The following is a 27,232-nucleotide window of genomic DNA, read 5'->3' as shown; positions in this document are numbered from 1 at the left end:
CGCCGTCCGATCTTGGTGGTTCCAAGTATTGAAGTTCAAGCCCAAGTTAGCACTAACCCTAAGACTGCCAATGATAGAGCTAGCTGTCTAGTTATCTGACTGCGTGGTCCATGAATAACTAAAGCTTTGAATGATCTGGAAGTCCTTCCAGTGTGTTATCACTCAATAAGGCCTAGTGTCTATGGCATACTCTAACTGATAATTTTCCAGTCATCCCAAGTAAGATGCCAAAAGCACGTTGAAGATTGATCCACTGACGCCGCTGATCTTTGATGGTTTTGCAAACAAGCTCTGACGACGTCGTGCTTGAAGGACTCAATAAAGTCTCCGAGTTAGCAAAGGCAGCTTCTCGGGTTTCGTGTCACCTTCCGCCTTTTTTTTATTACTTCTCTCTTGTTCTATTCTGATTGTTTCGTTATCGCAATTTCCTCAAAGTAAATTTGGCAAGGCGAAAAGTAGAAAGAGCAATCAACCTTGAAAAGAGAAGCTGCCATCCATTTAGCCAATCAGCGTTTCTCAGACTTCGAAAACAGCTCGAAAAGTAACCGCCTGTGACGTCATAGCTCCATGCATCTGGTTAGGCCTCGGCCATCGATTGCCGAATAAGCCGCAAGTTGTACATGTACAACCATTTGTTAGAACAGTAGTATGGCTCAAATCTCAACAGCTATCTAAACAAAAGTGCATAGCGAGCGGCAACTTTCTCGCCCTTTCAGTCTTCTTTCTGTATGGCTTTTCCGCCATCAAATGTCAGCCCGCATGCAGCCGCTCCTAGATTTTTTCGCGACTACCGAGCATTCCGCTGTGAGACATGGAGCTGTCGATATCAATGAGGTGCCATGGCTCACATATTCTTTACTTACTAGATATATAGACTTCTTCCTGCAACAACCAGTACTGTTCATTTTCTTTTATCTAGCATAGTTGCAATCTTTAAATGTTGTTTTCTAAGCTCCCTACGACAGCCTCGCCTTGTCTTTCTCTTGCACCTGCACATTAACCTATTTTCGACCATGTCAAACGGCTCTTCTCCATCGGGTGATCGCCCCTGGGCGGTCTTCTCCTCCGTTGTATCGCCTGCCAGCAAAGCTGCCCCTTCCAAACACACTCCGTACGAAGCTCGCACCGAGCTCTTTGGGTCCTATTCTATCGTGGAATCGACAAAAAACGCTACACATAAACTTGGTGAGGAAGCTGCAGTCAAGTTTGAAAAGGCCAGCCTCAAGGCCCAGGACGCTACTGGCCATGTGCAGCTGTACACAGGGAAATACTACGCCGCATGCACCTTTGGTGGTTTGCTTGCATGTGTAAGTCTAATGATCCGGCTGTGCGGCTCACTGAAACAACTACTTGTGAAACAGCAAAAACCACTACTACACGAATTGAATCAACTGACTCCCGATGTACCGCTAGGGAACGACACACACCGCGGTCACACCCCTTGATGTAGTCAAGACTCGACGTCAAGTTGACCCTCATGTCTACAAGAGCAATATACAGGGCTGGAAGACCATCTACGCCGGTCAGGGCATGCGTGGAATATACCAGGGATGGAGCCCAACCTTTTTCGGCTATTGTTTCCAAGGTGCCTTCAAGTATGGATGGTACGAGTACTTCAAGAAAACATATGCCGATATGGCTGGGGATGAAGCTGCGCACAAGTACAAGACAGGCCTGTATCTGGCAGCATCGGCGTCGGCTGAGTTTCTGGCCGACATCGCCCTTTGTCCGCTTGAAGCGATCAAAGTGCGTATGCAGGCCTCGCCTGTCTCACCATACAGTGGCACAGCTGATGGGCTGAAAAAAATTGTAGCGAGCGAAGGTGTATCAGGGCTTTACAAGGGCATTGTGCCGCTATGGGGCCGCCAGATTCCATACACCATGATGAAGTTTGCCTCGTTTGAGACAATTGTGGCTGCCATGTATAAGCGCCTGCCCGGTAGCAAAGATGACTATAGCAAGGCACAGCAGACTGGTGTGTCGTTTGTAGGTGGCTATCTTGCTGGTATTTTGTGTGCCATTGTCTCGCATCCATCGGATGTCATGGTCAGCAAGCTTAACTCGAACCAGGAGAAGGGCGAAAGCACGGGTGCTGCGTTAGGCAGAATATACAGGCAGATTGGCTTTGCAGGTCTGTGGAACGGCCTGCCTGTTCGCATCGTCATGATAGGCACTCTTACGGGCTTGCAGTGGATGATTTACGTAAGTTTCGTTGGTCCCTTTTTTTCTGCGAGAGTTACCACTAACCATGTTCGTTTTGTAGGATTATTTCAAGATCTTCATGGGACTTCCCACCACTGGAGGCGATGATGAGGCCAAGAAGTAGGTTAGCAGAAAGTAGAGCTGAAAAGCGCGTGATAACACGTACGCTTTCAGATAATGCGAAGTCTGAATTCAAATGGATCTCCTGATAGCGTCCAGCATATGCAGACAACATGAATACCATGCTCTTGCTACACTAGGCATCTACGCTCTAGTCGCTAAAGCTGATCAAAAAGGGTGATTTTCTTTGATGTGTTGCCACAAACCAGCGCTCTGTACCTAGGCATACAAATACAGATCTGTGTAGCCGCCATAGATAAATGCCGAGTGGCTGCTGTACAGCAGCTGATGAACGTTACACAAGGGCCAAAGGAGAAGAAGAGGCATAAAGTCCGAGAAACACAAACAACTATGCAGGGGATGTGCACAAGCAATGGGCCTGTAGGCTAAAAAACAAGGTCGTGGTAGTTCATTGGGACCAGGGCGAGAATGGAGGATGGAGGCCATCAATGTCAGCAGTAGAGGGGGGTCAGGTGTTTAGACCGCAGTGGTAGTAGCTGTGGCTTCAGATGAATTAGGATTTGTCGCATCTCTTTCCTTTTTTATCTAGTTTCATTCAGGCGAAATTCTACGTCTTCATTTTTTTTTAGTTGTCTTGGCCGACATGACAGACGCAACGTAACGTGGCCAAGGGACGGGATCGGGGTAGGCAGGAAGTGGTTGAGGGAAGCGAGGGACATGTTGTAGTTTCGCCAACACGAGGGTCCGCCGCCACATGATTTAATGCACTAAAAAGTGCACTTTTAGTGGGTTGCTTCTCTAGGGCCATTTGCAAGCGCCTAAATGCGTGTTAAGCCTGGCCAGCTTCATACTGACCACGCGATCATGACGGCAATGCTGGAGTAAGTAGAAGTTGAGTGGAGTTTAGCCCTACCTTGTCCCTAGTAGCAAAGAACGACCGGGGTGCGTCATGAACAGACACTTTCTGCAGCCTGACATGGTGCGTGCGATATATCGCATGGCCCAGGTTTTAATGGGGAAGCGAAGGATTTGGAATGCCAGTGAGTGAGAAGGAGGGGAGAGTGATGGAAGTTCTAGAACAAGGTGAAGGGTTGAATTTTGTGGGGTGGTAGAAATCGTGGGAGGTTGATGAGGAGCGAGAAAGAGAAAGAGAGAAATAGGCGAGAAACTATAGTGTGTGGAGCTAGAAGTGGACATGAGCAGCCTTTTGTAGCACGAAAGGACCAAGGACAAAAGGGTAGATGCAAAAAATGCCGAGAGAGAACGCTTCAACACCAGAGATACACACATGAGTTATGGTGGTTGCTATCGATAAATCTTGTGTTTGCTCCTTCCTGTGCAAAGTTGCGAAAACTAGCAACTGCTGTTGTTGCACTTGCACTTGTGTCTAGGCGGTAGGCTGTGCTGCCTGCTTGTCCGTTCTTTAGATGGAAGTTGCATTCATCAAGTCGCAAAAGTGGGCAATAACCAAGATGTTCTTGCTGGATTAGTTGTGAGCCAAAAGAGCCATCCAAGATGCGCTTGTGTCGTGTGTAAGCTGCGATGGGCTAACCATCTAGTTTGCCAACATCGCCAACGCCCAGGTTGACTTGCCGGCGTTTTTCTTTTTTTTTTTTTTTTTTTTTTTTGCTTTTTCTTCTATTTTCCTCCCAGGCCGACTTTTGTATGGGATTTGCCATGGGATCGATCAACCTGCAGTGCGGGCCGACTTACACATCCAGCAATTACCTCACTGAAGCCCGCAGTGGCCTAGACCAATCAGATAAAAGCAATAGCGCAATCGGGTCCACGGGATGAAACGAAAATCTCTCTTGATGCTTTTTTCTTCTTTTTTTCTCTCTGCCTGTCTCTCAACAAGTGTGCGTCCTCTCTGCTTGCGCAGTAATCCAGTGGCCCTTTGCTTTGTTTGCTTTCGCCCCTTCTGATGAGAAGAAAGTCTGCCCACCAAGTATGCGCCGTTATTGATAATATCCAGCCATTTTATTGAACGGACTCTTGTAGACTCCGCCTCCACAAATCAAGTTCTGGCCCCATTTTTGCCATTGCTATTTTTCTTTGATGCGTGGCTCAACCTGCTGGGTTTCCCCAGAGCTCCATGAATGAATGACTGCCTGCTCTTTTAGGTCAAGACTAAGTTTTGGCTGCAGCTTCTCTCCAAAAAGCCAGCCGCCCCAAACAGCTAAGGCCCCTCAGAGAAAAGCAGCCCACCCACCTACCTCCACAGCCATACGGGATAGTTGCCCTCTCTTTTTCTCGTTGTTTTTTGTTGTGAAACTTCTCTTTTGCCTTTATTCGGCCATGTGCCATACTCGGCCTCAGCAGTTAATAAACAGAAAAGGTTGTTTCCTTTTTCCCTTCTTCCTTCCTCATTTTACCTTGTCAATTTTTCTGCCTACGTCTGATTCGTGCGTTTCTCTTTCTAGGGTTCTTCTCTTTCCCTTCTGAGACAAACCTTCTATTTCTGTTTCTTAATAGAAGCTCAAAACCCTTAAGAAGCTTGCTTTCCTTCCTGTCCCTCTACTCCCACTGTATCTCGCTCTACATCGCTGTAAAAATCACTGCACTACAACCAGCGCCTTTTCTCGCTCCTTCCATCTTCAGAAGAGGCTGTGCACTGATTTGCTTTGCTGTTTCTTGATATTCTTTGCTCTCTTTTTCCTTGTTTGTTTGAGTGTGCCTTGCGCCTATTTCTGCAGCCCGAAGTCACATATTGACCAACAGGCTCAGCTACAATTCACCACAGGCAACCTCTCACTGTCAGGCAAGCATTAAGCTGTGTGCATCGTTACTTTTTGTCTCTAGTCTCGTCTCTCTTTATCTTTCGCTACCTCTTTCTCTACCTTGCCTTACCGCCCTCTACCTCCCTTTGCCTCCCTATCCATTCGTATCTCTATCTTTCTTTTCTATCGCCATCTTCGCTTCTTCGAGGCTTAACTGCTGTATCTTCGCATTCCCAAGTCTTGGACATTGCATCGGCTGCCTGCTTTTAGCCTGTGCCTCTCTACTTCTCTGCCTCTTTTTATTTCTCCAAACTCAGCCTTGTTTGTGCTCCCTTGCGTTGTCTTCGGTTGATTTAATCTTTTTTTTTTCTCTTTTTTCTCCCTTTTCCTTCTTTTTCGTCCTGTCAACGTTGCGCCGCGCATCTCAAGGTGCTACTCATAACTCCAACACGCCCATTAGATCAACAGCCACAACACAACCAATTGATCATTAATTGTCGATAACTTCGTCTCGACTTTGTCACTGCCGCGTCACGGCTTTCAACAAACCCTACCAACCCTATATGTCCTCTCTGTTACTATTCTCTCTTCGCGATATATAATTCTCCGTTTCTACTCCCCAGCCTGCCGTGATTCTCCGAGCGTCCTCGACCTTGCAACCCCACAGGTGATCCATCTTGGGCTCTACACTTCGACAGATCTACACTGTCACTTTACCGGCCTGGTGCACTGCCGCTGTTCCTCACTACTAACAACCGAATCGCCCTTAACACAGCTACCATAACGCTCACACACCCTGCAAACTCGTGTCGCGCCCTCGCTCTAATAATATCCTTTGCCTTGATTTGATATCGACGCTGTCGCCACTTCCTCCTTCCTGACCGTCTCTGTAATTATACTCCGGGCTTTCAGCCACCCCCCCCCAGCCGATACACAATGACTTCGCTATTCTCTCGGTACAGAAGCAGTAATGCGAATAACAGCGCTTCTGCTAAAGAAGCCAACGCAAAGAAAGACAAAGATGAATCCCCAGTAGAGATCACGCCGTTAGAAAAGATGCTTCAGACTACTGGCCCGGTAGAAGAAAACGACGCAGACAAATTCTTTGGCCTCGAAAATGTACGTATAACGCGCCATCCCATCATTTTGCCATCATGTCATCCTTGATGCTAACCGTTTGTCTCTTTAGTTTGGCAACACATGGTATGTCTTCTGCTTGAAACAGCCCAGCAGGATGCAGTGTGGCTTTCCCAACATCAACATCGCCCTTTACTGACCTCCTCTAACCTCACCCGTAGCTACTGCAATTCTATTGTTCAGGCGCTTTTCTACTCCGAAATATTCCGCGACCGCGTGGTCAACTACCCCGGCCCTTTATCCGAGTCCAATACAAAGGTTGAAGTGAAAATACGGCCTCCAACAGTTATCCCCCCCCCTATTGTCTCCAAACAAAAGAACAACACAGGCATAACGCTCCCAGTCGGCGGCATCCGGCCTGAAGACCGGCCCGATGCTCCCGAATACAAGAAGAAACAGGCCATGCTCAAGGGTCCAATACTTGAGCTTACAAAAGAAAACACCGACAGCTATACCATGAACGAATGTACCTTTACCGGCTTAAAGGACATTTTCCTGGCCCTCCTACAAAGTAAAACCCGCACTGGCGTACTGAGTCCACAACGCTTCCTCGAGATATTCAAACGTGACAACGAAATGTTTCGCAATTCTATGCACCAGGACGCCCATGAATTTTATGGGATTGTCCTTAATGACATCATTACCAATCTCCAAGACCACGAACGCAAAATGTCTGAGGCATCAGCCCCAGAGCCAGTAAACGCACGAACATTGGACGCATCATCTCAACGGTCTGCAGCTAATGGAGCCTTTGATTATGGTCTTGTGCAGGACGTATTCGAGGGCCTGCTGAGCTCGGAGACAAAGTGCCTTACCTGCGAGACTGTGTCACAGAAAAATGAGACATTCCTGGACCTTTCCATAGATCTGGACGAGCATTCGTCTGTAACATCTTGCATAAGCAAGTTCTCAGAAGAGGAAATGCTGTGCGAGCGGAATAAATTCCAATGTGACTCTTGCGGCGGTCTCCAGGAAGCCGAGAAACGCATGAAGGTGCAGCGCTTGCCCAAGGTCATGGCACTCCACCTGAAGCGCTTCAAGTACACGGAGGACTTTACTCGCTTACAGAAGCTCCACCATCGCGTTGTCTACCCATCACATCTACGATTCTTCAACACCACGCCCCAAACTCGAGATCCTGATCGGGTCTATGAGCTGTATGCCGTTGTTGTACATATTGGAGGTAATGCCTACCATGGACACTACGTATCGGTTATCAAGACCAAGGAATGGGGCTGGCTTCTCTTCGATGACGAAATGGTAGAGCCCGTTGATGAAGATTATGTAAACAACTTCTTTGGCGATGAGGATGGGCTGGCCTGTGCCTATGTTCTTTTCTACCAGGAGACTACCTTTGAAACGTCCAGGGTTACTGAAGAGGAGGACGACAGTGTCACTAGCCAGTCGACGCCTGAAGAAGAGAGTACGCCTATCTCAAGCTCAGTATTCACAGCCGAAAACGGCTTTGTCAATATGACGCCCTCCACTGGCCGCTCATCTATAAACCCCGTTGCTGATGATGCCCTTCCGAGTCTTGCACACGTGCGAACTGCCCCCATTTCATCAGAGGTCTTCACACCCTTAGAAAATGGGCATGTCTACACTGCGCCAAATACAACACCTACAGGGCTGCCAACGGTGGTAGAAGACCGGAAGGCGGAAAAGAAACGCCTCAAGATGGAAAAGAAGCAGCGCGACCAGGAAATCGCCGCGGTTCAGGCTGCTGAAGCAGAACGACGCAAGGCTGAGATGGCACAGCAAAAGCAGGCGCGCGAGGACATGAAAAAGGCCCTTGATGCAAGCAAAGGCAAATCTGAGCTAGAGCCAAAGCTTCGCAAAGCAAGCACGGGAGGAAACCTTCTTGATCGTGCGAGCTGGTCAAGCAAGTCAATGAGCCGCAAGAGCCTTAACTTCCTATCATCCAAGAAGCGCGACCAAGAAAAGGACAAGTCAAAGGTTCCAGATATGCCGCCGACGCCGACAACGCTGGAGCCAAACTCGGACACGATACCGTTTCCACCGGCTCCAAGCGGCCCAATGCCAAGCGTCTCCAACAACAACAACAACAACAACAACAACATTATTATCAACGAGAATAACGCCTCGCTTCCGCCACTGCCACCACCACCACCACCACCGGCAGATACAATTGCGTCTCCAGTAGAGAAGCAAGATTTCCGGTCTCGATTTAGCTTTAGTCTAGGCAAGAAAAAGAGCACTCCTGCTTTGTCCTAGTCGGGGAAAGCAAATGTTCGCAGACGCCTAGACAACCTCAAGTTGAGGTGGTGAGTCGCTAACTAGCGGTGAAGACAGGTGCAGCTTGAGGCTGATACTGCTGTGTGGTATTGTACATGTTGGAAACCGAGACCCATGTGACTTGTTTTGGCTTTAATTTTTCTTTTTGTCTTTGCTGTTTGAACTAGCACATCACAGACCCTCTTAACATTAGAAGTCATGCCGGCTCCTTGTTTTAGAGTGTTATTTTTGGGAGGCGTTTGAAGGGGATCCTTTTTTTTTGGTTTTGTTTCTATACCACTTTTCATTGTGGATGGATGGCTGTGATCATGACGAATATAACTATGAGAGGGGGTCTAGAGCAGAACCCCAAGTGTATAAAGACAGGAACAAAGTATAGACGAAACGAAACAAAAGCACCACAACGAAGACGAAGACGAAGACAGTTGAAAGATGAATCGCTTGAGGGAAAAGGTTATCTTGAATGACTGGGTCTCGCCGTTGTCATGGTAGCTGGAACAAAATAGAAACTCTGCGAATCAATAGATAATGTTGAGCATGTACTCTATCTACTTGCACTGGCTGCAACATATGAAAACGCAATGGGAATAGGATTGAAATGGTGTGCGATGTTTCTATATTTTGGAGGGTATAATATCATGGGATAGTCGATGGAATAGTCGGAGCTAATGGCGGGGGTAACAGTGAGGAAGCAAGCATAAATGTATCAGAGGTTTTTCCTGGTGAGCTTAGCCCAGAACCAGCTCATAGAGAATGATTAACGTGTTGCAGACAATCAATGGCACTGGGAAGCTAGTTAGCATTGCACGATAGGAGGATGGGAATAGGAGGGGGAGAACACACCTCGCATCAATGTGCGAACACTGGCGATCAGGTTTATCACTTTGACAGTGACGCTAGTATCGGAATTGGCGCCAAAGGCCGGGTCGTATGAAGCGGGCGATAGATTTACTGCGAGGTTGGAAAGATATGTTAGAGCGGACGTGCACTGTTGCAGAGGCACGTCTAGGGCCGAGATAGAGGGCAAGAAGGCGGCGGCGGGAAAGGCGAAGGGGACAAGGAATCACGTACTTCTAGCGAGGAACCGGTCTTCAGAAAGAATGGCAACGGCATTGGTAAGGAGGACAGCAACTAAAATAGACAGAGAGAGACAGAATCAGCGCAATGAACAACAAGAGTAGAAAGGATGACCAGCAAGTAACTGGCCAGCCGGCTTGTGCGCTAGACGGGATGACTGACTGTAGAAGAAGCTGCCAAAGAAGAGCATGACGGGCAAGCAGAAGCAAGTCAGCGGGCGGACGAGACGAGTTATACGACAAGAGAGAGAAAGGGAACGCCCGAGATCGACGACGAAGATTGCGGCTTTGCGGCTTTGTCCAGAGAGGTTATGCGAAGCTTTGCCGTCGGGTGGGATCAATCAACGTGGACAAGCATCCAAGAAAGAAGGAACAAGGCTGTCTGTCCGGACAGCCGCCAACAGCTGTCGAGAAGCTATCAAGACAGGTGGCAGCAGGAGCTTGGGTGGATCCCTTCCTACAGTACGCTCACTATGTCGTAGTAGGTAATGTAATCCCGACTCAAGTTAATATCGACTAGCAACACAAACTGCCAGGCTTCACATGTTTTGTAAGGGGCAACCAGTAATCCTCCATCGCGAGGACATGAACTGAAGCGTGTCGCTTTAGCTGCTTTGTTTACTCAACAATTGACCGGTGTTGGCTCCCGCAATCACCGACACATCCTTTCTTTTCTTGTGGCCCTTCTCTGCTCTCGCGTCTTGCCAAGCTTGAAAAGGGCTGGCACTAGAGGGCCATGAAGCTCTATGGTAAGTAGCTCTCAGTAGCACATGCATCTACCAGCTTCCTTGCCTCTCCACCAAGTCCTTTCCCTCTTTCTTTGGCTCCTAGACTCCTCCATTCTTATTCTAACCCTTACCTGCGTGTGATACACTTCCCGCCTCATCCAAACTCCCCCTCAGCTAAAGCTAACCCCTACATCGCCCAGAATGGACCCTTCCGCTGGCCGTCATGGCCCACCTGCTCGTCGCTCCTTACACCAAGGTCGAGGAGTCGTTCAATATGCAAGCCACACACGACATTCTCGTGTACGGAGTGCCACAATCGTTTGTAGCTGAGCGGCTCGGCGCCTTCTACGACCACATGTCGTTTCCTGGTGCTGTTCCGCGCTCTTTTATCGGCAGCTTGCTGCTAGCTAGCTTCTCGCAACCACTGATTGTGCTCTTTGGCTTTCGCTATGCCCAAATACTTGTGCGTGCTGTTCTAGGCTTGGCTAATGCAGCGTGCTTGATCTACTATGGCCGCAGGCTGAGCGTGGCTTTTGGCGAGAGCACCGGCATGTGGTACGTCTTGCTCCAGGCCGCCCAGTTTCATGTGATGTTCTATGCCTCGCGATTACTGCCAAACATGTTCGCTTTTGGCCTGAGTAAGTGCTAGACACTCTACTGCTGCTGCCTATTACACATGCACATTCATTGACACATTACTAACTCCCTCTCTCCTCCCCCAACAGCTACACTTGCGTTCGGCCTTCTCCTCCCCGACAAAAAGGGCCTCCAGTCAGCCCCACGCCGACGTCTAGCGCTATGTCTCATCGTCTTCGCCGGGGTCATCTTTCGTGCCGAGCTGGCTATTCTCTTGGCTACGCAGTGTTTCTGGCTGCTCATCATGGACAACGTGCAGCTTTGGAGCCTGGTTAAGCCCATTGCCATCTCAGCCATTGTCGCACTTGTAGTTAGCGTGCCGGTTGACAGCTACTTCTGGCAGAAGCCCGTTTGGCCCGAGCTTTGGGCCTTCTACTTTAACGCCATCCAGGGCTCTAGCTCGCTCTGGGGCACGTCCCCTTGGTGGTACTACTACGTATCTGCCCTGCCACGGCTGTTGCTGAACCCGCTAGCTGCAACTGTGCTCGCGCCCTATGCACTCTCGCGACCAGCAACCTCGCGGCCCGCACGCGCCATAACCATTCCGGCTCTACTCTTCGTCGCTATCTACTCTCTGCAGCCGCACAAGGAGGCACGCTTCATCATCTACATTGTGCCTCCTCTGACTGCAATTGCCGCTATGGGCGCCGCAGCGCTGTTTGACCGCCGGGCCAAGTCCATCTGGTACACCATATTCGCTGCGGGTCTTTGCTTGTCTGTACTGTTGTCTGCTGTTGCTAGTGTATCTATGCTGTTTGTCTCATCGCTCAATTACCCCGGCGGCGATGCGCTGGCAGCTCTCTACAAACTGGCCCGCGATGATCCCTATGCACCGGCCAAGCCGCTCGTACACACAAACGTGCTCAGTTGCATGACCGGTGTCACGCGCTTCGGCGAGAACCCCCGCGGAATCCCCATGAATGAGATGCCCATGTACGGGCTCATGTTCGACAAAACCGAGGACGAGCGCCTACGTAACAATGCGCTGTTCTGGGATCGCTTTGACTATATCCTCACCGAGGTCGACACGACGCCGCCAGGCCACTGGGACCTTATGGCTGTAGTCCGTGGCTACGGAGGCGTCGAAGTCCTCAAGCCCGGTATGCCCGAAGACGCAGGCCATGAAGTTGTGGGGAAGGGTGAGTTGGTGTCGTTGATCAGGGAGTGGGTTCGTGACAAGACAGGCGGCTGGTGGATTGGGCCACGCATGGTAGACAAGATCAACATTTTGCGTCGGGCACCTGGCACCCGAGGCATCTGGCAAGAGCCATGAGACAAAGTAATGCAGAAGTTGTTAGACCGTTTATTTCCTGCCCATATTTGTAGCTTGTATAATATAGCTAAAATACAACACTGAACTAAAACCAATGTACATATCTACAACACCAACACCAACACACAAACTTATAGATATATATATATATATGTATATATTGCGATATAATCAAAAAGGAGAACGTAAAAGAAGGAAGAATTTTTGCGTATAAAAAAACCAAACTAAGAGCAAAAAAAAAGAAAAACAACTAAAACAGACAAAATTTCGAACAAAGCCCAACTCCAATTTCCGCCGTAAAACCAAAATTCTTGACCAAAACAAAGGGTTGTCTAGAGAGGTAAATAGCATCATCATCTGATATTCTTGAAAAAAATGGGGGGGGGGGGGGGAAAGAAAGGGATAAGACGCCATGAATTAGGGGAAGGGGTTATAAAGATGAACGGAGAGGAAGAGAAATAAGAGGTAAATAAGGTAAAATGCGGGTATAGTACAGTACATAAAAGAGGCCGAGTGAAGGTCGTGGCCAACAGGCAAAGCGGTCTACTTTCCTCTTGTTCGTTACTGGTATTGAAAAAACAGGATAGGGAAAAAAAAAAGTGCGGAAAAAACACCAGTGCCAGAAAAGCAAGTCAGTCACCTTCCTCTCTCTCGTTCACTCCGTCTAGCCCGCTTATCTGGCTTCAGACTCGTACTCGCCTTCAGCCTCATATTCCTGCCCTCGCAACGGGCCATACAGCTCCTTGTAACGTTCAGCCTCAGCCAGCTTGCCCGCCACAGCTCCCAGAAGATCAGCGATAGGCGCCCGCAGATCGTCTAGTTCGCTTATCACCCCACCGCCCATAGCCAAGTGTCTGATGGACAAAGTGGTAATTGAGCTCTCGATGCGGCTGACCTGGTGGGCCATGAACGACAACATAATGCTTTCTCCAAACTCACCACCCATCTGTCGGAAACGGTCTAAGATGGCTGTCTCAGGCTGGATGACAACTGTGCGCGAGCTGTTCTCGAGACAGCTGCACAGCATCTCCAGCCGCAGACTGACATGCCATAGAGCCCAGATAATCTCTGGGTCGAACGACATCTGTGTGCCGGGGGCCGCCGACATTATGACAGCCTTGTTAGTTGGTATCAACTCGGTCGCGTTGTTCTCGCGGTCATGTGCCTGGTGGTACTCGATTCGTCCAGCCAAGCCGTGAGGATACAGCGAATAGATGACTTCCGGGTTCTCCAGGCCCTTTAGCTTGCGCTCACCCATCTCCTTGACCTCGAAGCCTTGCGAGCTGAGGGACCGGAGATCCTTGCGGATAGAAGGAAGATATGTCTCTTCGTCAAATGTATCTTCGTCATCGGCCAACATGGACTGATCTTCCTGGAATGCCTCGAGGGACCGTTGGATCTCCTGGATGAAGTCGGTACTGACAGTAATCTGGCCTCCATCAGCCACGCCTGATACCCGGGCTGCCTTGTTGACCATGGGGCCAAAGTAATCCATACGTCGAGTCACAGGGTCAGTCTCACTGACACATTCGCCATAGTGAATGCCCATACGCACTGACAGACCCTTGAATATCAACTCTTTGTTCTTGTTGAATACTGGCTGGCCGGTTAGTGAGTTAAGGACCTCGGCAGGCCAATTGACTTGGAGCAGTTGGTTTTGTACGGCAAAACACCACAGCAGGGCCGATGTAGCAGTGGGAAACGACACCATAAAAGCATCGCCTTCAGTCTTGACCTCGTAACCACCAATACGCCGGAGTTGCCTTCGCATAACTTCGTTGTGCAACTTAATAGCCGAGCGCATAGCATTGGGGTACATTTCCCATAGTGTAGTCGAGTTCTTGATATCCGTAAACACGATAGCTACGGTTCCCGTAGGTGCAGGAATTTCAGCCTCCAAGCGCTGCAAAGTGGAGTCCAGAACATCACCTTTAGCCTTGCGGGTTCGGCGAGAAGAAAGGAACTCGTCGGGAATGCCCGACGGATAACGCGTCATACTTTGGCCGCGATGGAGGCGGGACCGTTCAACGCGGCGCTTCATGTCAGAGACGCTGAGCATCATCACCATCAATTTTCCAGTAGCACCATGGGCCATGGCAAGATCACGAAGCTTCTGGGATGCCAACATGAGATCATGACGCTCAGACCGGTAAATATCCACCACTAACTTAGGATCGAGATACTCCCAGAGATCGCGAGTAGCCATCAGCAGGACATCATTATGCTCCGACAGTTGCACTTCGCTGATATGTGGAGCAGCCATAACAGACGGCATCAACTCGTGGTAGCCAAAAGCACGCGAAACTCCAAGAATATCATTGAGCTTACCGCTCCGCGATACCCAGCCACCGGCCTCACGAATCCGCCGCCTTTCCGTTTCCTCGGCGGGGTCATGCTTGTGACTCAGCATGCAGTAGTCATTATCGCTAATTAGCATAGCCTGGACATCGCCAACATTGGCTACGTATAGCGTCGTGCCTTTCAAATAAGCAACGGTTGCTACAGCACCAGACTTGCGGTCTTCCGGTGTGAGAACCAGATTGGTGGCATTAGGGGAGCGATGAGCAGTAGCAGGCCTGTCTTCTGAATTCTGGATAGCAACATTAATAAGATCGCGGTTTAGTGTCAAGAATGACCGTCGCAAGGCATCCGTGGGCGTATCCGTACCACGCTGGCTAAGCACCTTGATCTCTGTCGTGAAGGTATTAGCAAAGTTCTCGTGAAGATACTTTGTAAGCTTGGAACCACCCTGTGAAAGAGCCTGGCCATCAAACAAACCCAGCAAAATCTCAGTGTCAGAGCCGTTGAAGCGAGGAACTACCAGATCCATGGTGGATAAGTGCTCCGAGCGACCCAGGGTATCGGCCATTCCGTATGGTAAGTGACCAGCTTGGGAAGCTGAGGTTCTCACACGACGGTCTTCACTTTGATCAGGAACACGAGGCGCCGTCAACGTGACATCCATCAAGCCCAGAACGCGCAGATTTTGGAGAGTGCTAAAGTCGCTGTACGACTCACGGTTTCCAGCATGCGAATATCCAGGTATCATAGGAGTCTGCTTAATCTCCATACGTTTGTTTCCAGACAGATTAAGGTAACGAAGTTCAGGGTTAAGAATCCAGTTCCAGTCGTACGGCACATTAGAGATATTGTACTTGAGCCAGTTGCTGCCGCAGTCCAGAACAGCCAGCTTGCGAGCGTTGGAAATATCTGCTGTAAGATTGGTGAACTTGTTGCCGTTAAGATACAAGAATTGCAGCACACTCGTGTCTCTATTTATATCATCGGCAGGCAGGGTGGTGAGCTCGTTACGAGACATATACAGCTCTGTTATCTGTGGCCATTTCTGAAGAGCGCGTTGCGGAATGTCGCCAATTTCATTGTAGGACAAATTAAGGGACCGGAGTTCAGGAAGTAAGACAAGAGACTGGAAGACATCGTCATCAAGACGGTTATCAGCCAAGCAAAGCGATCGCAGAGACCCAGCAAATGTGTTTTCCTTGCGAGAATTGGTGCTGCTCGAATCCTTGCGTGCCGTTACCGACGTGCTGAGAGTTGTTTGTGAAGGGTTGCGGGAGATGACTTTGGTGTTGCGACCCTTGCCATAAACAGAAACAACCGATCCTTTGCGGTCAGCACCAGGCGATACCGGTACCGCACCGACACTCAGCAGGGTGGAAGACGATTGGCTCGGTCTTCTAGACTCATCCAATGTCTCCGAGCTGGGGAATGTTGTAAGGCTAGGTGGGCTGCCTGTCTTGAGAGATGGAGGTGGCATGTTTTCCTCGCCAAACGGCCGGGGTTGCTTCGAGGCAGGCTTAGGAAACGAGTCCAATACATTAGAGGAGACATTGAGGACTTCCAATTTATTAGCCCACCACAGCTCCATGGGAAGCTTCATCAAGTTGTTTGAATGAACATCCAGCACCTTTAATTCAGTTAAGCAGCCAATCTGAGGAGGAAGCTCGGATAACCGGTTGCAAGAAATGCTCAGATGCTCTAGACGACGAAGGTTCGAAATCTGGGGGGAAAGCATGGACAAGAAGTTCTTATCAGCAATCAGACTCTCCAGGTTTGGCATAAATGCGAACGATTTATCAATGCTAGTCAGTTTGCCGTTGGACAAATTGAGAACCTTGAGTGTCATCACAGGCCCCTCAAGTTCAAAGATAGTCAAGGGGTTAGAGTTAAGACGCAGATTTCGCAGCATGGCAAAGGTTCCGCAAAACCGAGAGATTTGGTTGTGATCAGCCGAGAATATCTCAAGTCTAGGAAGCTCTGACAAAATGTCAATGTTGTCCAGCATGTTGTACTTGCAATCAAACTCTCTCAAGTTGTCCATTTCCTTGAAAGACGGTGGTAAGGGGTGACTCAAGCGGTTGTTAGTGATGAAGAAGCGCTCTAGCGTCTTAAGCTTTCCAATTTCTTCTGGAAGTTGTGCAATGGCGTTGAAGCTGATGTCCAAGTCAAGCAGGCTTTCAAGATCGCAGATGAACTTGGGAAACTTATCGATGAAATTAGACGACAAATTAAGATAGCGAAGAACCTTATACGTATCGAAGTATGGAGGCAGGGATGTAAGTCTGTTGTTGGCAAAGCTCATCTTGAGCAGACCTGTCAGCTCCTCAAGCTCAGCACCTTCTAGTGTTTCAATAAAATTATTGCCAGCATCGAGGAAAGTAAGCTTGACGGCTCGGCTGAAGCTGAGAGGGAGACGCCGCACTTCATTGTTGTTATACTTGATGTCTCGTAGTTGGTGACACGCGGATATAAAGTCTCGGGGAATATCCAACGCAAGATTTCGCGAAAGGTTGAGAGACAGAATATCATCTGTTCGCTTGAATAAGGGGATTGGAATGGTAGCAATGTTTCTACCAGACAGATCAATGTGAGCCGGCTTGGTGATTCTGGTCAGAGCGGGATCAATACCTGCCTTTGAGAACAGAGGATCGATGCTGGAGAGAAACATGAAGCGGCAAAGATAGCTGTTGTCCTCTCTGCCAATATCAGGAATGCGGTCCTGTTCCTTGTATCCAGCCTGCTCTAGTAGACGCTTTTGGAGAGCTAGGGGTCTTTCTGATGGTTTGAGGATTCGGAAAAGATCATGTGTCTTCAACACGATGTGGTAGTTGTCGGAACTATCAGCACCATACATTTTTCTTATGAGTTGCCCAATGACGTCAGAAACAGTAGCACTTAGTGGTGAGGAGATGGTAGCAAAGGTACCATCGCCGCGAAAAATGCGAATGCAGTAGGAAACAACCTTTTCCTCTGTGCGGTAAGGGCGTCCCATTTCATCTGTATCAATCCCTTCAGCTGATGCATCACCTGTTGTCCGCCGCACCCCCCAACTATCAGGCGCATTCCAGGAGCCCGGCGGTTCTTCAAAGGACCCAATAGACCCATTAGTGGGACGACGCAAGACTTCGCTACGAGGGAAACTATCGTTTCGAGATGCAAGGTTGGCCACTTCTGGTGTAATAACACCACTCATGTCGCCGAGATTTGTATCAAGGAAAAATGCAGTGCCCTTTTTGTCAGTAGGCCCAATAGACTCTTCATCATAGGTCCGGGCCGTGCGCGGCCGTTTCGCAAAGGGAAACTTGTTAGAAAATGCCGTTTGCTGCCGCTGTTTAGTATCGGGGGCCTCAAAAACATCAGTGTTGGAGAAGACGGTAGTGCTACTAGCTAATGATGGAGTGTAGTAACTAGAAGCGTAACCTGGTGAAACCTGTGCTCGGGAGATTTCTTGTCGTGAAGACTTGTGCGTCATGGAGCGTGAAGAGCTTGACTGGATCAGGCGGCTCGCTGAGGGCGAGCCCGAGTCTTTGTCCTCTTTACTCTTGCCGTGGATGAGCCGCCTAAAGACGCCTCCTCGTTTGCTGTGGTTGTTATTTGGTGATGACGGGCCATCACGACTAACAGTCTGCCCTGGCGCAGGGCTCTGAGCGCGGCTCTTGCTAGAATAAAGCGTTGTAGCGGAGCCACCACGATCCCTGTGAGACCGATCACGAGAGCCCTGCGAGCTAGTTGCTGGCTGCTCATCTCGACTAGTAGTTGTTCTAAGCGCACGAGGGTCGTCATTGCTCTTGTTGTGGCGGTGGCTATGGCTCATTATTGTGGAAGGGCCAGATCGGTTCGAAGAGGAGGTTTTTGGGGGCGCCTGAACTGAGCCATCTGACATGTATCTATCGCGGTCAGGGCCAGCCATGACATCGCGGACAGGCGCTTCTCCGTATCGGGCAATATCCTATAATATACCACATTAGCCGAAATCCCCAGACAGAGACAGACAAACAGTATGGGCCTAGAAGAGTATTACATCTTGATCTTGATACAAAAAAGGTACCACTTCGGGCGCAGGAACCGGTGTCCGCGGCCTAGAGGACGAGGGTGAAGCGTCACGTGTGTGGTCTGTTGCATTTGAGTGGTTGCGATCGCGATGCCCGCGAGATTGACTAAACGAGCGAGATCGGGCATCTCTGCTAGATGATGTAGGTGCTTCAAAGCTATCTCGTCCAGGAAACTCCTCGCCGAAGAACCCTTGCAGCTTTTTCAGCCCCCCACGGTTCATGCCAGAGCCCTGGCTACTAGCGGTTGCAATACTCGCTTGTGAAGGTCGCCGATGGGTGTCATAAAAATCAATGTCGGGAGAGTCCCGGCCATTGTGAGCGCCAGAGCTAATAGAGATCTGGTCAGCTCTCAAGGAGTTGCGAAAGCCCGGAGATAGCTGCGATGCGGTGGAGATATTGTCGCTCGAGTCGTTGAAAAAGCTTGTAGCCAAGCCGTTGTTCGACCCTGGGGCCGCATTGCTGGGAGGAGACATCCACGGAGGGATTTGCGAAGATGAGTCAGGAATAGCAGTCGGAGGGTTGTGCTGTATTTGGGGGATGCTCGAGAATGAATTCTGATGTGTTGGCATAGCAAGGTTGTGGTCAGTGCCAGAAGAAGGGTCTTGTGAAGAGGGGTCTCGTCGATAAGCGCCAGAGCTGGCTAGTTGTTGTAAAGAGTTGCGGTTTGAGCCAGCCTGTGTGATTGAAGTAGGCGAATGGACTAAGTTGGAGGCATGGGCGGTGGTGGGCGATATTTGCTGCTCATCGTTGATGAAGGTCGCACTAGAAGTCTCAGTTAGCGAGGCCGGCCGGAGCAGAGGTTATGAAGAGTTGTCGTGATTGCTTTCAAGTACAGGTGGCAAAGAAGAAAGAGACTAGAAGCAGCGAGTCGCTTTTCGTATATCTATTTCGAGGTTGAAGAAGGAGGCAGAAAATGGAGAGAGGGGGTGGTCTGCAAGCGAGCAAAGGTATAAAGGAGAAGCACACAAACAAATACGTTGGTGGGCGATCAGCAGCAGCAGAATGAGAACAGTGTCAAAAAAGAAGGCGTCAATACAACTAAGCAATGCTACTTTGGCGTAGTGCAGTAATCGTTTTTACTTAACTGGGCTGCTATTTTTGACCAAAGCCCAAGCCGAATCTGGACCAATCATGCTACCAAGCACCAGCGTGGTGTTTTTTGGGCGTTTTTTTTTGGGTTATTTTGGCTTTCTAACATGGTGCAAGCAGGCTGCACTTTAAACTTGCTTACCTTTCAGTGTTAAGACGAGTCGGTTGCGGTCTCCTATTTGACGGCTGGCGAACAGTAGACGTAGATGATTTTGTGCTGTCAGTGCTAGCACTGCTTGAAGTAATAGAGCTGAAGCGCAGATGCGCATCGTGCCTCGGCATGGTGACGGGCATTTATTGCAAAGGGAACATCAACAAGAGCAAACAAGCCATGTGATGGGAGAAGCAAAAGAAAGGGAGAGAGGACAGGATATATCGATCGTGTTGTGATGTGCGATTTGGTTCGAGGTTTTCCTAACGTTGCGCGATGGCTGTTGACCGGAGGAAAATCGAGACTTTTGTCAGACTTTGGTAGCTCCTCAAGGTTTCTAAAGGGGGTAGAGGAAGCGCTGTTGAGTCGATTGTCCAAGTCTAGTGAAGGCGTGTGAAGATCGACCCGTTATCCGGTTAGCGGGCGAGGCCTTGGGGCGAGGCCTTGGTCAAGGTTCTTCGTCGTTTCGTTGTGGGAGCCCTTCAAGGAACCTTCAAGGAACTTGCAGGCTGACTAGTGGACAAGTACTTGACAGCTTTCGTGTTGCTGCCCACTCAACTGCCAATCGGTCGGCCTTTCGGTGGATTATCATATAATGCAGCCTGTTCAAGGTAGGGATGGCCCAATGCAGAAAAAGATCGATTTTTTGGCTGTTTTATTGAGCTGTCTATAGCAGATTAAAAACGAGTCGAACACGCAGAAGGGAAGTAGGAAATGGGGAAGAAAAGAGGACAACAGCCAGGACAATGCAGAGCTAGGAAGCCAAAAAGCAAGGACGCTGGGCTGTCAAGTTTGAAGCCGGCAACTTAGTATGGGAAGGATCTGGAGCGTGGATAGGAGGATTGATCGATTTCAAAGTGGCCAAAGAGAAGAGCAAGTGACCCACACAGGGCAAAAGCGAGAGAGCACGAACAAGAGCAAGAGCAATGGCGGCCAAGGGTTGGACTAGGGGCCTTCGTCTTGGTCTTTTGTTTTGGCGGCGTTGTGTGTGGGCATCAAGTGATCGCAGTGTCGCTATCAGGAAGGAAAAGTGAAAAATATCGGGGACACAAGGCTGACCAAGCAAGCGAGCAAAGCTACAGCGGCAATTTAGTGGAGTTTGGGGAAAGATAGCAGCTTCTAGGTAGGCCAAGGAGTTTTTCCAAGCCCTAAAAAGCCAGCAGCCATGCTATAGCACTGACATATGGAGCAAAGCAAATTGCTGCAAGGAAAAATAAGAGGAGGAGACGAGACGAGACGAGAAGAGACAAGATCAGGAGAGGCAGAGGAGAAGCCAGCTGCTTCATCTTGTCAAGATGCACCAGCATCGTATACGATTCATCACGTCCATTCAATCAGCAGCCTACCACACATTGCACATGCTCCTTGTGCTGCCGCACTTGGACGCAAATGTATTTATACATGCATGTGTACATATAGTGCTGCACACATCGACATCACACATGTCCACGTCCGCACACCATACCACACACCAGACACCACACACCACACACCACACATCTCTACATCTACCCATCTACGCACCGCACATCTAGCATGTGCATCCTGCTCAACATTCGCTGCTGTCCAGTCTGCACTACAGCACTCTGCAGCCCCATGCTCCAATAAAACCATGTAAATTTCACTGCAGCGTCCACCTGCCGCCCGCTCTGCTCTCCTCTCTCTCGGACAAACTACCCCAAACAGGAACATTAAAAGGGATTATTGATACTGATGTGCATCAAATCTACGGCCCACCCACTGCACTAACACCACGACGACACTCTGCCACTCTGCCACTCTGCCACTCTGCCACCCACTCACTACGTTGCCTCGCGCTGCAGCTCTCGCGACTGCGGGTACCGCATCTCTGTTACGTACGTACAAGTGGCAAAACAGTCGTGATACAGATACAGCTCGGCACAGGAACAACTATGTAATCGTAGCCCAGTACATGTCGCTAACTTAATTTGCAATCAACCTACATATGTGCTGCGCTGCGCTGTCTGCACGGGCGCAGGATCTGTCCTCTCCCCTCCCCTCATCCAACCCTGCTTTTTGATCTCTTTTCTCGCTGCTGCTCAGAGCCAATAGGGATCAAGAAACAGGTTTTTATTGCTGCTGCAATGCTGTGCTGTTACTCTGTGCTGTCCCATGGAGTGGATGGCGCAGGAGACAATATGCAGCCTCCATCCTTTGGCAATACCGCCTAAGCAAGCATAACTATGTGATTTATCAATATAACCAATTTTTATTCATCTCCCACCCCATCCATCGGGCTTTCTTCTCGTTAACGCGTTGTACAAGTTTTATGTACCTCATTTAATCTTGTCGAGAGCCGCTGCAGCTAAATCCCATGATATTGCGCGCAATTTCCCAGCTTCCAAGCAATGGCGCTGCAACCCACTTATCAGCTGCTAACCCTAATACCAGGCTAACTGCCTTAGACATGCTAAAAGTTTCAGGTTGTCTTGTGCTCTTCTCCAAGTCCAAGTCCCGACTCCGTTTTGTGCATTCTCAAACAGACATATAACATTGTTGTCGATGCCAGAGCACGAACCAGCAAACAGCAACAGCAACAGCAACACCAAAAACGCCACGCCAAATGGCATGGGCCACCAGCATCATAGCTCCTCTGAAGAATTTCCCTTTCGCCTGCCTGGCCATACAGTCACTTTCTCCGTGCTCTCTGCAACCATTCCAGCATTTTCTAATGCGTCAGCGCTGGTGACCTGTTTGTTTCCTTTCCTCGTCTGAGAGCCCCTGAAGTTACACATATAAAGGCAAAGCCCACCACTAACACCAAATCTAATCTTAACCTTGCCGTTAATAGAGCCAATGTATCATCTCGCGTACCCTGTACAAGGTGCATCCACTAGCGCTAGTAAGGCTGTCATAATTTAACTTCCTACCAACAATCGTGCAATTAGGGCCAAGGTAGGTACTTGCTGGCACAAGTTTTAAGGCCGAGGCCTCCTGTAGACCAGAGCTTCTCCCAGACCATAACCCATACCAACAGCATAATTAGGGTTTAGCGGGAAACCTCCATCATTGCCTCAGTCTCCGAGCATTTCTCCGCCTCATTGCTGTAGCCGCACAACAAGGCCCGAATTCTGAAACTCACCCGTCAGCATTGCCGACAATGTGTGAGTAGAGACATGTTGTTGTTGGCCTTGAGGAGGTAGGATTGTGGAGGGAAAAATGACCAAGGGATGTATAAATATTATGCCAAGTACGATTAAGGACAACGGCAGCCGTTTATCGCTTTCCTTTGCCTTGCTTCTTTTTTTGTCTTTTCTTTTAGAACGCTGTGATTTGTGCTAGAAACTGCTTCTCTTGCCTCGCGATGACCCCTCACATGAAAAATAGCCCCATGTGGTGGAAGGAAAGCTCTGTCTACCAGATATACCCTGCGTCATTCAAAGATTCCACTGGAAATGGCACAGGCGACCTCCAAGGCATCATCTCCAAGGTTGACTACCTAAAGGACTTAGGGGTGGATATTGTTTGGCTGTCTCCAATCTTCAAGAGCCCACAAGTGGACATGGTATGTGTGTTTAAACATACGATTACCGGCTGCCGTCATGACACTCAACCTAACATACAAACAATAGGGCTATGATGTTTCCGACTACAAGACTATTGACCCGCCTTACGGCAACATCGATGATGTGCTCACCTTGCGTGATAAGCTTCACGAGCGCGGGATGAAACTTATTTTGGATCTTGTAGTGAACCACACTAGCGACCAGCATGAGTGGTTCAAACAGGCCATAGGCTCCAAAAACAGTCCCTACCGGGACTACTACATCTGGAGAGACCCGAAATACTCTGAAGATGGCACGAGACAGCCGCCCAACAATTGGGTATCTCATTTCCAAGGTTTGCCTGCCTATCAATATCCCATAAACAAGATAGGGCTACACTGACTATCACCCAGGCCCCGCATGGCGCTACGACGAAGCCTCTGACCAGTACTATCTACACCTTTTCTGCCCCGAGCAGCCTGACCTGAACTGGGAAAACCCCGCCGTGCGAAATGCTGTACATGACGTCATTCGCTTCTGGCTCGATCGCGGCATCGATGGTTTCCGCATGGACGTCATCAATTTCATCAGCAAGCCTAGTGGCCTTCCTGATAGTACAAGTGCTGAAGTGCCGCGCGGCTGTGATCTGTACTCTGCTGGACCCAAGCTTCACACATATCTTAAAGAAATCGGCGATATCTTGAGAGAATATAATGCGTTTAGTGTAGGCGAGATGCCATGTGTATCTGATACCGCAGAGATCATCAAGAGTGTCGCCGCCGAGCGCGGCGAGCTGAGCATGATCTTCCATTTTGACTTGTATGTTTACAAAGGCCCCTCCTCCTACATTTGTTTCGTTCCTTTGCAAAGACGTACTGACACCTGCGTTACTGCCTAGCGTCACCATGGACTATGGAATCGATGGAAAGTTCGCACCCAGGGATTGGTCTTTACTCGATTTTAAGGCTTTGATCAATAAATGGCAGCGATTCATGTTTGATAACGACGGGTGGAATGCTCTATATCTTGAGAATCATGATCAGCCACGGGGCGTCTCTCGCTTTGTCCAATCGACTCCAGACAACCAGTTTGCCGCCAGCAAGATGCTGGCAGTACTTCAGCTTTTGCAGGCGGGCACACCATTCATCTACCAAGGACAGGAAATTGGCATGTCCAATGTACCCCCAGAGTGGCCGATGGAAGAGTACAAGGATGTGGATTGCCTAAACCACTGGGAGTAAGTGAACATTCAATAGGCGTCAGAATTTCCACAGGAAATCGCTTGCCTTTTTGTCCCTCGCTGCCATAACTGCTAATACCGAGATCCCATCGTGCTAACGCTTGTTCCGCACAGCCTACACAAAGACTCATGCCCAGAAACAAAAGCTCTTCTGCGTTCCCAGTACCTTGCCAAGTCCCGCGACAACGCCCGAACCCCAATGCAATGGGACGTGACTCCTAATGCCGGTTTCTCTCCAGCCGATGCCACATCTCCTCCATGGATGCGTGTGAACCCAAACTACACACGTGTCAATGCTGCCTCCCAAGTGTCTGATCCTTCTTCGCCATATGCATTCTGGGCCTCTGTGTTGCGCTTACGCAAGCAGCACAAGGAAACCTTTGTTTATGGCGATTTTGCGCCGGTGGATGAGGAAAACCCAGATGTTCTGGCGTTTATTAGGACATCTAGTGCGGGTGCCAGAGCTCTTGTAGTCTGCAGCTTCTCCCCGAGTACAATAACGTGGGAAAGTACGCTAAACACCGTGGAAGAGGTCTTGCTGAGTAGTTATGGCCAGTCTCTAGAGCACTTCAAAAATGGCACTATTAGACTAGGTCCATATGAAACAGCCGTGTTGCTATTGAAGCAGGATGCCTGAATATGCCGCCATATTTGTAGTTTGAGAACAGCAAATTAGAACTTTTCCATCTATATACACATTCTCTTAGGTGACTGAAATTGTCTCGTCTATTGGATGTCTCGTCTTTAGGGCTCGTTGTCGGAGTCCGCAAAATCCCTATCAAAGTCATGGGTTATTCTCGCGCGTTCTTGGATCGCCCGTAGCCTTTCTTCCTCTTCCTCAGCCTCTTCGTCTTCTTCACCCTCCTCATCCTCATCGTCTTCCTCACTATCATGGCTAAAATATGACACTTCTCCTTCTTGGACGTGATGCAGTGGTTCAACAACATCCTGTACTTCTTGACTAAGGGCATCCCCTATCCATGTTGTCGACTTAAGGCATTCAAGCGCCTCGATCTCATCCACACCTTTGTCTTCCATAATGAGACGGATAAGTGCTTCTGGCACAAGAACACTTTCGGTAAAGAACATCCATCCTCGCGAAGATACGACTTTGTCTGTGAGAGCTTGCTTCTGTATCATCTTGCCCAAAATGCTGTAAATCACCTCTTGAACGCAGTACATACCACGAATGCCATAGTAGCCGAGTGGCGGTCGCTCAGTGGCAATGTTGAGTTTTTGATGAGCTTTGATATTTTCAGATAACCGATTTCGGAATTCTGATTTACGCTTCCCCGTAACAATATCAGCCAGAGTATCTTTGAAGCTGCGTACTCGCAATGCAAGACCGTCCCATTCAATTTTTGGTAGCTTTTGCTTCGCCCATGCGTCCTCAGCATCCTGGCGGGTATGGAGCTCGCAAAAGTCGATCATGCGACGGACAGATAAAGGCTTCCCTTCTGAGAAAGCCTTTAAGCGAGACGAAAGAATCATTTGATTGCAAGTTGAGCATTTCACCATTTCATTTCCAGCATCTTTTTCGCCTGCTGCCTCTCTGACAAGCTCGTCAATATCGATGTCCCCGATCTTGCCAAAACGAACCTTATTAGGGCTCTCCTTGGCTATCTTCTCAGCTCGTCTTTCTCGTCTCCAATTCTTAACTTCTTCCGAGACTGCCGGAAGCGGTAGAAACTCGGTATCGAGGAATCCAGCAGGCAACAGCTCAGCAAGGTTAGGCTGAGGGTTTGGACTGCTGCACCGTCGTGGCGCTTCGTTCTTTCGGTCTCGCCTATGAGGCGGTAATATTCTCGTGGGCTTTTGTGACATAGATTGCTTGATGGTATTCTTAGAATAGGTATTCTTATAGGCATTTGATAAAGTATGCTTTTCCCCCGTTGGTCGCTTCATATCGCTGGTTGTTGTTCTTGCTAGCAACTTTCCAGTAAATTGTGTGCTAGAGAACTTCGGTGCTGGTGGTATATCAATCTCGAATAAATCAAGTTTGGGGCTTGCTGTAATCTGCCTTTTGGTCTTTGGGACATCTGGCTCTGGGGGAATATCTTGTGGTATCAACAGCTTTCCGGTATCCTCGAGGTGCTTGATAATAGGTTCACGACCTAGAACATCACCAAAGTTAGCACACGTTCAACGCCCTCGTGCTAGATGTTGGTGGTCTACATACCTAGTTTTTGCTTTTCCAGCGTGCCACACGCTTTTTTATGAGTGGCTCGTATTCCATCAGCTCTATACTTCAACGAGGCCTTGCTAGTTATCAAAGGTCGTGTTCTAATATTCGAAGGATATTCTCCGCTAGTTTTCGTTTCGGACTTGCTATTGGTGAACTGGGTTGGTCTTATATCAGCAGATCTCTGGGGATGTTTAGACGAAGATGAGCCCCGTTGACGCTTAAAGTCTGGTTTTTCTAATGCATTGCCGTCATCTTCTGACGCAGATTCAGGTGGCCGTTCTGGATCCGAGTCCGAAAAGTCGGAAACCTGTTCCAATGGCGACTTTTTGCGCTTGACCTGCTTTATAGGAAGCATCTGCTGAAGTTGGGTTGGCCTATTCAGCCCGGAAGCGTTTGTGGTGCGCGTTCGCATTATCTGTAATAGGAGCAATAGCGTATCAGAGGGGCAATAAAGGCTTCAATAATTAAGTAGCCATGTATAGTAAATAACATAAGAAACAGGCTCAAGATGCGGTGGGTAGATCACAGTAGATGACAGGTTTGGCTGTACTTAGGCTTGCTCGGCTTAGTGTTTGAGTGAATAGGAGGCAAACTTGAAT

At 49.1% G+C, this 27,232-nt stretch overlaps 7 protein-coding genes across 7 annotated transcripts; 4 read left to right on the top strand and 3 right to left on the bottom strand.

Annotated features, from left to right (window-relative positions):
- Nucleotides 1–1,013: 1,013 nt before the first annotated feature.
- On the top strand, nucleotides 1,014–2,326 carry HOO65_020325 (putative mitochondrial phosphate carrier protein; the record flags this gene model as incomplete). Its single annotated transcript, XM_071006813.1, has 3 exons — nucleotides 1,014–1,307; nucleotides 1,414–2,202; nucleotides 2,264–2,326. The coding sequence occupies 3 exons, from the start codon at nucleotides 1,014–1,016 to the stop codon at nucleotides 2,324–2,326; spliced, it is 1,146 nt and encodes a 381-aa protein (XP_070860963.1).
- A 3,613-nt stretch (nucleotides 2,327–5,939) lies between these two features.
- Nucleotides 5,940–8,375, top strand: HOO65_020324 (ubiquitin carboxyl-terminal hydrolase; the record flags this gene model as incomplete). Its single annotated transcript, XM_071006491.1, has 3 exons — nucleotides 5,940–6,122; nucleotides 6,193–6,206; nucleotides 6,302–8,375. 3 exons carry the CDS (start codon nucleotides 5,940–5,942, stop codon nucleotides 8,373–8,375), a joined length of 2,271 nt encoding a protein of 756 aa, XP_070860962.1.
- Nucleotides 8,376–9,124: 749 nt separating this feature from the next.
- Nucleotides 9,125–9,663, bottom strand: HOO65_020323 (Protein transport protein YOS1; the record flags this gene model as incomplete). The annotated part of the gene is made up of 4 exons (XM_071007081.1): nucleotides 9,125–9,180; nucleotides 9,240–9,401; nucleotides 9,468–9,527; nucleotides 9,588–9,663. The coding sequence occupies 4 exons, from the start codon at nucleotides 9,661–9,663 to the stop codon at nucleotides 9,125–9,127; spliced, it is 354 nt and encodes a 117-aa protein (XP_070860961.1).
- Nucleotides 9,664–10,423: 760 nt separating this feature from the next.
- Nucleotides 10,424–12,109, top strand: HOO65_020322 (Alg9-like mannosyltransferase; the record flags this gene model as incomplete). The annotated part of the gene is made up of 2 exons (XM_071006676.1): nucleotides 10,424–10,838; nucleotides 10,926–12,109. 2 exons carry the CDS (start codon nucleotides 10,424–10,426, stop codon nucleotides 12,107–12,109), a joined length of 1,599 nt encoding a protein of 532 aa, XP_070860960.1.
- A 673-nt stretch (nucleotides 12,110–12,782) lies between these two features.
- HOO65_020321 (Adenylate cyclase) lies at nucleotides 12,783–19,833 on the bottom strand (the record flags this gene model as incomplete). Its single annotated transcript, XM_071006239.1, has 3 exons — nucleotides 12,783–18,359; nucleotides 18,459–19,224; nucleotides 19,694–19,833. The coding sequence occupies 3 exons, from the start codon at nucleotides 19,831–19,833 to the stop codon at nucleotides 12,783–12,785; spliced, it is 6,483 nt and encodes a 2,160-aa protein (XP_070860959.1).
- Nucleotides 19,834–23,027: 3,194 nt separating this feature from the next.
- On the top strand, nucleotides 23,028–25,085 carry HOO65_020320 (alpha amylase; the record flags this gene model as incomplete). Its single annotated transcript, XM_071006564.1, has 5 exons — nucleotides 23,028–23,228; nucleotides 23,296–23,563; nucleotides 23,622–24,027; nucleotides 24,107–24,445; nucleotides 24,563–25,085. The coding sequence occupies 5 exons, from the start codon at nucleotides 23,028–23,030 to the stop codon at nucleotides 25,083–25,085; spliced, it is 1,737 nt and encodes a 578-aa protein (XP_070860958.1).
- A 107-nt stretch (nucleotides 25,086–25,192) lies between these two features.
- On the bottom strand, nucleotides 25,193–27,045 carry HOO65_020319 (uncharacterized protein; the record flags this gene model as incomplete). Its single annotated transcript, XM_071006625.1, has 2 exons — nucleotides 25,193–26,562; nucleotides 26,628–27,045. 2 exons carry the CDS (start codon nucleotides 27,043–27,045, stop codon nucleotides 25,193–25,195), a joined length of 1,788 nt encoding a protein of 595 aa, XP_070860957.1.
- Between the last annotated feature and the right edge of the window lie 187 nt (nucleotides 27,046–27,232).

The sequence above is a fragment of the Ceratocystis lukuohia genome (assembly GCF_044167205.1).
Source record: "Ceratocystis lukuohia strain C4212 chromosome Unknown Supercontig2_pilon, whole genome shotgun sequence".
NCBI classification, from domain to species: domain Eukaryota; kingdom Fungi; phylum Ascomycota; class Sordariomycetes; order Microascales; family Ceratocystidaceae; genus Ceratocystis; species Ceratocystis lukuohia.
The sequence above is the reverse complement of the archived record's forward strand: the minus strand, read 5'-3'. Positions and strand labels throughout refer to the sequence as shown.